The 12,061-nt window shown below is 36.9% G+C and overlaps 1 protein-coding gene across 3 annotated transcripts; it reads left to right on the forward strand.

The window, feature by feature from the left end:
- Positions 1-1,250: 1,250 nt before the first annotated feature.
- LOC117398573 (putative deoxyribonuclease TATDN2) lies at positions 1,251-11,937 on the forward strand. Of its 3 annotated transcripts, none has more exons than XM_059000141.1 (7): positions 1,251-1,734; positions 5,095-5,455; positions 7,024-7,431; positions 8,228-9,151; positions 9,489-9,616; positions 10,151-10,334; positions 10,921-11,937. In XM_059000141.1, exons 2-7 carry the CDS (start codon positions 5,105-5,107, stop codon positions 11,059-11,061), a joined length of 2,136 nt encoding a protein of 711 aa, XP_058856124.1. In that variant the 5' UTR covers positions 1,251-1,734; positions 5,095-5,104; the 3' UTR covers positions 11,062-11,937. The 3 variants fall into 3 exon arrangements, with proteins under 3 accessions (XP_058856124.1, XP_058856123.1, XP_058856125.1); XM_059000140.1 differs by lacking the exon at positions 1,251-1,734 and adding an exon at positions 3,257-3,376; XM_059000142.1 differs by lacking the exons at positions 1,251-1,734; positions 7,024-7,431 and adding an exon at positions 3,257-3,376.
- The last annotated feature ends 124 nt before the right edge of the window (positions 11,938-12,061 follow it).

A 12,061-nucleotide genomic window follows, 5' to 3' on the forward strand; every position in this document is an offset into this window, starting at 1 on the left:
AAACTGCTGTTGAGGCAAAAATCTAATTTGTGTCTAAAGAAACCCTGCATATCCTGTATATGTTACGAAGGTGAAAGTTATCTATAAAGCCTGGAGACTATAATGCAAACTACAAAGCAATATAAGTCGCTAACTCTTTTTAGCCAGTGACCCACCTTAGATGATATTTGAAATTTCATGACTCACATTTTTAGTCTCCCAGCAAAACCACAACAACCTAAAAATTACCCTAGTCACACTGTCAGAAATATGTGATATTAAAAGGACAAGAAGAATAGAACTTATAAATATGAATAAGTAGATCAGTTTATACCTTCATTGAGACACATGTATTTGGTTCACTGCTACTGAAGTTATTGCTGAGACTGGTGACACTGATGCTTCAGCTAGAACTGGTAAGACTGGTGCTGGCTCTGCTGGGACTGGTAAGACTGGTGCTGCCATGGCTGGAACTGGTAAGACTGCTGATACTAGCGCTAAGACTGATCAGACTGCTGAGGCTGTATGATGTCACGATTAAAAACACTGATTTAGAAGGCTTTACTTTAAATAGAGTTTGCCAATCCTCCTATGGCCTGATCTATCGAAACGCTGTAACACTTCCTCCTGGGTCATGTCTCTATTTTCACCCATACTGCTGCAAGACTAATCAAACATATTGAAAGGATGCGGAGCAGACATTCTGAAAAGACTTTAAAGTTGTCAGGATGTTAACAATGAAAAGAAAAATTACAGGTACGTTTAAACATCTGTAGCAACACACAGGAACGTATAATGCTAGATTTTTTCAGAACCGTGCTACTTTTTAATTTCCACCTCCGTCCTCTTGGTTTCTGGGCTGTTTGAAATAGTGACTATGGGTAACTTTGATCAGGTCTCCCCTGGTATTCATCTTGTTGGTCTTGTTGGTCTTTTTGAGATAGTGACTTCATATTTGCTATTTAAACCTGGGATGCTTAATGTGTTACTGACCATGATATTGACATCTGACCTAATTTGGCTTCCATTCTGAGGTCCAGTGACACAGCAGTGTGGTTTTTATTCATACACTGAAAATAGGGGTTCCAAATGCTTGCTAGACTTTCCAACTGAATTGCGGCAATCCATTGAATGCAGTTTCAAATGAACTGGCGTGCAAAGAGTTAAAGAACAGAAGCATTGGTAGCATTCCTGTTAATAGATAAGAGTTGAATGAAGTCCCAGACACAAAGAGGAACCAGGACACTGTAAAAGAGAGTCAGTTCACCCACCATGCACAGCTATCTGAAGGTCAAGCATCTGGACTTACAATAGATACCATATATCCCTCACGCTTAAACAGAAAAAAACTAGTTCACAACAGCAATGTGTGGATGTACTCAAAGAATTACATTTAAAAGAATGACAGTAAGTAGCTGTGTTTGTTATTAGCACATTTTGGCCTGGTCATGAATATGAAGAAGCTGTGATCATTGTATGTCTGACGGAGTAAAAAGATCAAGCAAGATCAAGCGCTGCTGTCTCCAGGACAAAATGAAGACACTGGCAGATTTAGAATGGATGATGTCATTACAAATACTACATGATATTCCAAGAGGACTTTCTATCTGAAAGAAGAACACATGCTGTGCTGGTCCAAAATAAATAAATAAATAATAATAATAATTATTCTGGTGATAATAATATCAGCTGAAGATGCACCCAGCCTTCTAGACCATAAAGATTTCTTCTTCCGGTGAGAAGTGGAAACTAAAGGTAAAGAAAGTTCTTCTAACAGGTCAGTTCAGCCTCTAACAAAACAACAGGCTGGTGGGCTAGTCACACTATCGCGTTTATTCTCTTCGTTTTCTATGGTAAAAAATCCAACCTATGGAATAGAATACTACCTTTCATACTTGAATTTACACGTATACTAACATATGATTGACATAAAAACCGTTTTAGACAGTTTAATTTGCTATAAATACAATACCACTTACCTGCGCATGCTACTGGATATTATTAGATACGTCGTTTTGTTTTGTAGTTCAGTCTATGAATGGGCCGCGGTATCACATGGCATGCACTTTCTAAAAGCTATACCCAGACATTTAACGAAAAACTGTAGTCAAAACAGTGTGTTTATTTCAACATACCAATAGTGCTTACTTTCCGATTACTTCAGAGTTTCCCATAATTTCTGTTTGTATTATTTATCGAGATGTTTCCTGTGCTGCTTATCATAAAAGAACAAGACATTCTGCACTGCTATAATCAGACATTCCCCCATATTTGAAGCTTAAGTCTGAATACGAAAATAGCCACGGAACGTCGGGCGGAAAAAACGCAGCGAATAAACGCTAGTGTGAATGGCCCATAATTTTATTTTTTGAAAAGTATGACATTTAGTGAAACTAAATAATAAGAAAATGTGTTACGAATTAACGATTGTATACAGTAAATTAATTTGACTTTGTGTTTTCTAATCAACAGTATTTAATTACAATCTCTACACTACTGTACATATTAAATGCTCCAGTTACAGTACTGCCGGTATAACCTCAATTTGTACTACCTGTGTAGTATTAGAAAGTGGTACATCATCAGAATGTGATACGCGTACCAAAACCTGAGTGTATAGTGTCAGAAAGTGGTATAATAATAATAATAATAATAATAATAATAATAATAATAATAATAATAATAATAATAATAATACCTTTCCAAAACAATTTTACAAAGGTGTACTTAAGAGTTATTTATAATGTCAAGAAAACGCGATCTTCAATGTAAAAACTTTGCAGTCAGCGTATAGCCTTTATCTTTTGTTTTTTTATTTAAAAAATGTGCCGAGCTGTATAGTACACTTTACCGTTCGCTAACACCAGGTGTCTGCATTAAATATTAAAACTCATTATTACATGTGGAGTAAAATGTAACTTTACAAAACACGTACTTTCTCACAAAAAAGGTAGCGGTTTGCACATGCTGTACACAAAGTAGGAATATTGATAGGTAAGTTAGCATAAATTGAAGAGGCACCGGTATACTAAATCTAGTGGATACATATCGTCTTTACAGGGTTTTAATATTCGTGCGTTTAAAGTATTTATTTTCCTAATAGTAATTTAATTATATTATTTCACTTTTTTATGATGTTTGGATTTTTAAAATACATTTTTGCATTCTGCATTTTGCATTCAAAATCAAATAGCCACATTCATTCTTAATAACCAATGTACTGACTGGCAATTAGAACATCACATTTCACAAAATATAAGCGGGTGTTAAATTACGATTACAAAATGCAATCGCTGAAGTCCAGATAAACCCAGAACGTGCACGTGGTTCCGGTTCGGATCACTAGACTCACGTTGCAAGTCTACTGCATACGAAACTGCTAACAAGTCAAGTACAGGTGGGTGACTTCGTCAGTAAAACACTGTCTCGGAAATTGAATAACAAAAATTGTTCTTTTTAAATATATAGAAGATCGAATGTATCAACTGTGCTAATTGTTAAATAACGGTTTCTGAACATCTGTGTCTTTTTTTTATCACATCTGAATATTGTTGTGACAACTTTTTTGTTTTTGTTTTTAAAGTGCCCGTGAGTAAAGTTTCTGAATTAATAAAATGTAATACTCGAAAAGAAAATACTGTAGTAATAAAACGCATCTCGTATATGGTCGAATTAAACTTGCAAGCTAATTAAAAAATGCATCTTTTGTCACCGAACCAGCCCAAACATGACCTGCAGGCCGCAGTTCATAAACACAGCGTCCAATGGTTTTTATCATGTTATACAATTGAATTCAATACCGTAACCGGCTATTATCTTTAGTTAATTAATTTCATGCCTTCACGACTGCCGATAAATAACTAGTAAGGGATTCTGCACGGGGGTGTTGTTAAATTCCAGTATGTGTTTACACCATGGCCTCTGAATGGATCCAGACAATTAGCGTGTACTGCAAAGGAGCGATTTGAGAGCGGGAATGAGTTGGTTGTCGTCTGTCATGTAGCAACGTTCTCGACAATATATTTAAACATTTCTATTAAGATGATTTAAAAAATCACAGGTATAAATTTAGCCATATAAATGTTTGGTGGCGGTTGATTTTCGTGGCCATTTTTAATTTGAGGCATTAAAAACCTATAGGCCTATTCATTTATATAATTTGTGTGTATAATACTAGTGCAAATCCACAGTGAGATGTCCATAACTGATCTTGGAATACAAACGTATATGTTCATATTTGACTGAAAAACTATGACTGTGTATTAAAATGGCTGCCAATTTTACAAGCAAACACCCAAGATAATAAAAGATAGTTTGGGGGCTAGTGTCAAATCATGTGTATGTGGGTTTTTTTTGTTTGTTTTTATTTTTTTAAGGAAAGGTTACAACCATGGGATTTGCAAGTCTACAGACTACAGTGCATGAGGATTTTAAAATGAAATCTAATAGTAATTTGCACTGAGACTAGCTCTCTCCTACCTACATTTTCCTTTTACTTTCTCAGTTACTTCAGTTTGTTTAAAGGAAATCTCAGTTCCATTTTCTAATTAGAACTGACCTATGGGGTAGCACATTGATTTGTGGCCCTTTTTACAATACTCAGACCAATAAAAAGCCCACGTGTCACAAACTGAAAGCAAAGACAGCATTACAAACTTGCAGACCATTACAGTTTCAGTCTACTAGTTGAACCCTCAGTGTACAGCTGTGACCAGAAGTTTTGCATCACCTAGAATTTTAAGATTAAGACAATAATGCAATAAATAAATCAATAAAATAACTATATGAACATCATTTTGATCTTTTGTTTAACATCATGTAATCAAAGAAACTAAAAAATGGTATCGCAAAAGTCTACCGGAAGCCATAATAGTAGTACAGTAGTTCATGTTATATTTCTAAATGCCACGTTTTTCAATTTGTCAGTTTTTCGTTTAAGTATATGGAAAACTACAAAGCTGTGTGTAATTCAATGTGTTAACGTAACATGATTCAGCAGGTTTCATTCAACTTTGAGGCAAAATTAGTTAATTCTATAAAGGGCTGCAAAACATTTGGCTATAGCTGTACACTGACACTAAAAACAAATTGTCCTGTGTTGTTTTGACTGACTAGGTGTCTCAATATGGACAACAGCAGTATAAGCAGAAAAGTCAAGTATCGCTGCCCAAGGTCACAATTCTCTTCACCTATCAAGTATCGGAGGAGCAGTGCTGGCACTCCCCAGCCGTCGTGCTGGTCTTCGGGGGAGGAGGACTGTGAAGATGAGGCTCGCTGTACACCTCTGAACGTCTCCTCTGGCTCTGCTCACCTGGAGAGTATGCACAATATTTGCCTGGAGACACCAAAGTGTAAAACAGCTGCAAGCTCAATACATAATCAGCAAAGTGCTCAAGGTGGTGAAGACAGTCGGTCTTCACTGAAGAGTTGCTCTGGGCTTCAGAAGACGTTGTTTCGATCACAGACTCCCACCAAGGTAATTCAGTATTTAGGTGAAGTAAATTGTCTTTGGATGTTGATGAATGTAAAACTCGGGTCACTTTTCATGAATGTGGTGGTTCCCACAAAACACAGTGTAGTGTATCAGGTTTGGTTACTGAAGATAAATGTATTATTCATTACTCTCTTTTTACCCTTATTGTAAAGAAATATAAAAAAAAGAAACTCGTTTTCTTTGTGACACACATCCTTGCCAAGACTGTAAAAAAAAAAAAAAAAATGTTGAGCTGTCAGAATCATTCAAAAGTAAATCACCATGACCTACATCCATATTATACACATTTACAGTGAACATGTGATACAGGTGCCTCTGTACAATCCCACATTCTAATACTCTCAAGGAGGAATGTCCTACCCAATCAAAATCCAATGAGCATTTCTCTAGATACCATTCTTATGCTCTATGCTAAACAATGTCTTTAGCATGTTTCATTACAATTGTATAAGGTCTGTTTATACTGGAAGTACATATATGCATACATACATACATACTTACCTACATATGGGACCTACTTATCATTTCTCCAGGGATATGCAGCCCTGGGTAATAAGTGCAAACCACAGTTGTATAACCTTTTTGACTAATAGAGCCATACTGATTACCAGGGAGCTTTTTTTATAGCCCCACAAAAAAAGTATATCTGACTATATCTGGTAGAAACTACAATAAGATACAGTAGTGTGCAAATGTATTGGAACACATCAATATTTGTTATTTATATCCTTTATATACCTGCCTGCATGAAAACCGCAAGTTGAAAGAATTTCGATTTTCGGTCAGTAGCCAGTCAGTGATATATTGAAACAATAGGCACTCGTGTGAAAATGTTAGACCACTTTGTGCTTTAATTAGGCATCTTAAACAACTTCCAAAAAGTCTCCTGCGTTTTACCATTTGTGGCTGTGATCCTTTTCTCTTACTATTTTAAATAAATTGCTTGTGTGGCATATTAGTCATAAATTAAATTAGACAATCACTAATTTGCCTGTTTTGACAATTTGCCAAAATTGAGTTACTGTGGTTCGATTTTATATGCACAACAAATCAAAACTACAGAAACAATGGGGTGTTCTAATACATTTATTATTATTATTTAGTCATTTAGCAGACGCTTTATCCAAAGCGACTTACAGAGACTAGGGGGTGAACTATGCATCATCAATTGCTGCTGCTGCAGAGTCGCTTACAATAGGACTTTGGTTTTAAGTCTCAAGGAGGTGAAGTGACTTGCTCAGGGTCACACGCAGTGTGTCAGTGGCTGAGCCAGGATTTGAACTGGGATCCTACTGGTATCCAGCCCCTTGCTTTAACCACTGGACCACTGAGCCATTTACTGTACTTTTTTTTTTTATCCCAGGTAACCTGTCCTCAGTTTAGCGAGGGACTACAGTATTTTATGTTTGTATAACCAAACCAGTGGAATCTAAATGAGCAAACACCACGATAATTGCAATTATCTGGATTTTTTTTTATCCTGCAATTATTATTTCAGAGATTTTCAGTATTGTCCCAACCCTACCTGATCCTGGTACGTTTTCTTCCAGAAAAAAACATCTAAAAACACATCCAGTAAATCCTCCACCGCAGGTCGCTGTTCAGAACAGAATAATACATTGACATCAGGTAACAAACTGAAAACCAGAAAGCCAGAAGATGGATTGAAAGTCATATACCTTAAAGCCATCTCTGCAGCGTTTGGAAAAGACATGCAGAAAAAAATCCAGCCTGGTGAAACCACAAGCACTGCTGCTGATGCAGAACAAGACAAAAAGTCCTTGGAGGAACTGGAGGATTCAGGAAGCAGTGATGAACTCGATTGCTGTTCACTTACGAAGGATGATGAACAAACTAAAGATGAAAGTGATGCTGGGATGGAAAAATGTCCATCTCCTCTGGTGTTCATTGATGTAGGAGAAGACAAAGAGGCTTGTCTTACTGGAAACCTCACAAGGGTAAGTGTGATCTGTAAGACGAAACGTTTGGTTCTTCCGTAGATACATACACATTTAAAACAGGATACCACTGTGTGATGTTGCGCTAAAAGTACGAAAAAACATGGTAAATTCAATGACAAATGTTTTTGACTACAAGTCTTTCTCAGTGTCTGGAAGGTATGCAGTCAATATCAAAAACACATCAGTCATAGGAAAAGCAGCCTTTGATTTGTATGTACAGCCTGTTTGTCTGTGATAGCTGAACATTGAGTGTCCCCATAATGTTGCACATTTTAGTTACAATGGACCTTTGGTCAGTTTTGTCTAGTTTATGATTATGTCCGTATCTAATACATGTAATATTACATACAATAAGGTTTGTTAAAGCCTTTGGGGGGATGTGGACACATGTGAAAATGCTTTAACCTACTAATCTTTGAAAAGAGCACATTGAATTTGTCGGTTTTCCTTCACCGTTTTATAAAAAGATGCTTCGAATGACACTTAACTTATTTTAATTTTGAATTAAAGAATCGGGTACTTCCCCTATTTACCACACTATTGAGAAAACAATTGGAAGAAAACACTTGGAAGAATTAACCATTTAATCTAGAACATAAGAACGTGAGCAGACCATTCAGCCCATCCATGATTGTCTAGTTCCTATAAGAGCTGATTGATCTGAAAACTGTCATGTTGGAAGTCTAAAAGGATTCCAATAATTCAGCATCAAGACCATGGCTAGGTCCCCCATTCTAGGTCTATAAGACATCACATTGACTTTAAACCACATTCTTTTGCATTTCTCCAACAGAGTGTTGTATTGAAAGGCCAGGAATCATCGGATGGAGCTGATTGGTCGGATGTCGATGACCCGGTCACTGTAGTGACATTTTCACAAGACGAGGATTGTGTTACGAGCAGCCTGAAGAAAGGAAAGTACGATGATTCACCTCCAGCGCTTGAATATATGGGGAACCCTGTGCCTTCCTGTATGAGCCCCTGGACCAGTCAACCAGAGAACTGGCGTGGTAGACACCAAACGCCCACTGCATCATCCAGTATGATGAACAGGAGCCCTGGCTATCAAAGCAGCTCCAGCAATGATTACTACTGGCTCTCTGAGAAACACAGAGCTAGTACCCCTTTGCCACTGTATAACTCCAGGGATTCTGGCTCTTTTTATCAAAGGGCCTCCCAGTCGTATTCTTTTGACTATTCTGGCTGCTCGCAAGAAGGCACCAGGAGGGATTTAGACTCCAGCGTGGCTTCTTCTAATTCAATCTTTGATATTTCAACCTTTAAGGGCAATAGTTCCACCTCATTGAATTCTACACCGGCATGCGATTTCACCAACTCATCCACAAGACCTCGGCAGCAAGGCTTTATTGACACGCACTGCCATCTGGATATGCTGTATGCCAAGCTGACTTTTAAAGGGACCTTTGCTGCATTCCGGAACCTCTACCACAGCACTTTCCCTGTGGAATTCGAAGGATGCATTGCTGATTTTTGTAATCCCCGTCACATCATTAGAGAGCGTCTCTGGGAAGATTTGCTGAGGGAAGAGAAAGTTTGGGGGGCTTTTGGCTGTCACCCACACTTTGCTCGTTACTATACAGAAGCACACGAGAGAGCCATACTTGATGCTATGAGACACCCCAAAGCGATTGCGTTTGGTGAAATGGGACTGGACTATTCACACAAGTGCACCACAGAAGTCTTAAAGCAAAAACAGGTATAGTAAATTATCATCTTGTTATTTGTGTGATTTTCAGTGTTTTGATCTACTGTAAAACCTTGGTTATCCAATTGGAACCAGGCAGTTTACAGATAATAAATTGCAACTGCAATTGTTTTAATGACTTTCCCTATCAAGAAAACTCCTAAAAAGACATGATACAACCCCTTTACCTTTTAAATTCATAACATACAGTACTGCACTGCACTATTCTTGCTGGTTTTGTTGTAGGCTTTCAATCAGAGTAAAGTTTCTATTTTGTATAGTGAAGTTTTCTTACACCAAAGCTGGTAAGGTAATATTTAATGCAAGGTGTCTTGTTTTTCTTCTCTAGGTGTTTGAGAGGCAGCTCCGCTTGGCGGTATCTATGAGGAAGCCCCTTGTTATACACTGCAGGAATGCTGACGAAGACTTGTTTGAGATTATGAAGAAGCTTGTGCCCAGGGACTACAAGATACACAGGTAGCCAACACAACTAAATTACCTCCGAGTCGCTAGCATGAAAACAAGGAAACCACAGTCTGGAGGAGAATGGTTATAAAAAATTTTCATTACGTCACAACTCAATTCATCAAAGGTTAATTTGAACACAGCAATGCCTCAGACGTTTATTAAACCTGACACCTAGGATGATTTTAATGGAAAACGTTTCAGATTACAGCTACATTGGAACAGGGGGTTCAGAAGAGGGTCACAGTTTTCACCAAAATCTGTATCATTCCAGGTAACAAGTTTAATCAAAGTCTGAACACGGCTGTGTTCAGGGTTTCATAATGTGGAGTGACCCCATAGTGCTACTATCTGTACATTACATCTGTGGAAATACACATAATCACTGGCCTGAGGTTTGTGGTTCAGGTTACATTTCACAGGATATACTGTAGCACAAATTATAGCTGTCTCACAAGAAACCTGGCCAAAAGGCATGACCTTGTAGGCTGTTCTGGAGAACAGTTTGTGTAATCCATTTTGAATGCTGCATGTTTCTTGCTTCAGGCACTGCTTCACAGACAGCTATGATGTGATCAAGCCTTTTCTCGAGGAGTTTCCTAATCTTTCAGTGGGGTTCACTGCACTGGTCACCTACCCTCGCGCTGTCCAAACCAAAGAGGCGGTGAAAAGGATACCACTGGACAGAATAGTTGTAGAAACGGATGCACCTTACTTCCTCCCTAGACAAGTGAGTGCTTTTAAAAGGATGGTATGTGTTGAGGTTTAGTCTATTCTAGCATAGTTGTTTTTGAATTACTAATTTTCAATGTCTGGATCGATTTGCGTAATCCGAAAGTAGACAGATTTTTCAGATAGTGCCTTCTGCAGAGGACAGTGTTTGGGTGTTTTGAAGTTATGGACAATTCCAAATGCAAATGAAATAAATGTGCCCAGCCAGAAATTAGATCGTGGCTGTTTTGTATTTATAGTTTTATTACAAAATACTAGTTTATTGAAATTATGCAATGGGCTGAAAAATATGTAAAGGTTGTAAGAGCTAAATAACCATTAGTGGTGAATCCGTGAAATAATCAGCTGTTTTCAAGTCGTTTAGCCCACTGAAAACATTTCTAATTCAGCTGATCGTCATTAAAATATCATTGCCAAATACCACAACTCCATTGATTGTCCTCCACATCTCTGCAATTAAACTAGTGACATAGTGACTAGTGTCAGTTTTAACAAGTTCATTGAATTTCAGATAGGAAAAGAAGCGGTTTGATGCTGTGGACTGGTTTCTTTGACGAATCCCTGCTTATTTTCTGTTTGTCTAGGTTTCTAAAAGATTGTGCGCGTATTCCCACCCAGGACTTGCACTGTGTACAGTCAAAGAGATCGCCAGTTTGAAAGCTATGAAGCTGTCAACTGTGTTATCGGCACTGAGACAAAACACTACCGGTTTGTATGGGGTGTAGAGTTGTTCTGATGTTTAAATATAACCAGTTTTATTTTAAATAACAAAATGGAAGTATTTACAGAGTTATACAACAAAATCATTTATTTTGTAAAAGGCAGTTCATGCCAAGATTGGTTCACTGTTAGTTGGAAAAAATAAAAACACAAAAAATACTTCACTAACTGTTATTATTATTATTATTTTTATAATAGCAGAAATGGTTATATTATATTCCATGCAATTGAAACTAATAATTGTGGAAATTTAAATAAATAAAAATGGTCAAACTGGGCACATTCTCAAAGAATTTTCTATTTTTGAAAGTTGATAAATTTCACATTGTTGTTCCAAAACAGACCAAACGGCTTGAGAATGTTTAAAAAATAAAAAATAAAAATAACTTTGTTTATATTACTTAGTAGTTTTGTAAAATTATCAGGTGTTTGTTTATTTTGTTTTATATACATATATTTTTTAATTCTTTTAAGAAATGTGATTTAAAAAAAAAAAAAAAAACTTTGAAAATTATACCCCAGAGTGTCCATTTTTTTTCTAAGTCTGACAATTGCAATGGCACCAGTAAAACTGATTGTGTTAATGAGAATATTATTTTTGAAATTGTAATTCATTGCCAGGGGTTTTCTTGTTTCTATTTTTCAATGTTCATGTTTCAGTGTTAAGCCAGCAGACCCAAGGAGTCCTATACTGTACCTGGTTATTAGAGAATGGGGTTCTGGTATAGTAGACCCTACAATATATTGATGGGTTTTGTTAAATAACCAAGAAAATTGTTTGTTGAGAGTAATGATGTTCAGACATAAACTTGGAATAATGTGTTTTTAACAACTGGCGAACTTTTGGAAACAAGACAATGAATAAACCAACTTTAACCTCATTTAACTTGTGTGTCCTTTTGATACTTCTGAATACTTCTAATTATTAACCTTTTACATTTTTGCACATTTATACTACCTTAAAAGCAGAAAAATTGGGTGTTTTATAAAATGAATATCTTCTTT

The sequence above is a fragment of the Acipenser ruthenus genome, chromosome 25, assembly GCF_902713425.1.
Source record: "Acipenser ruthenus chromosome 25, fAciRut3.2 maternal haplotype, whole genome shotgun sequence".
Classification (NCBI taxonomy): Eukaryota; Metazoa; Chordata; class Actinopteri; order Acipenseriformes; family Acipenseridae; genus Acipenser; species Acipenser ruthenus.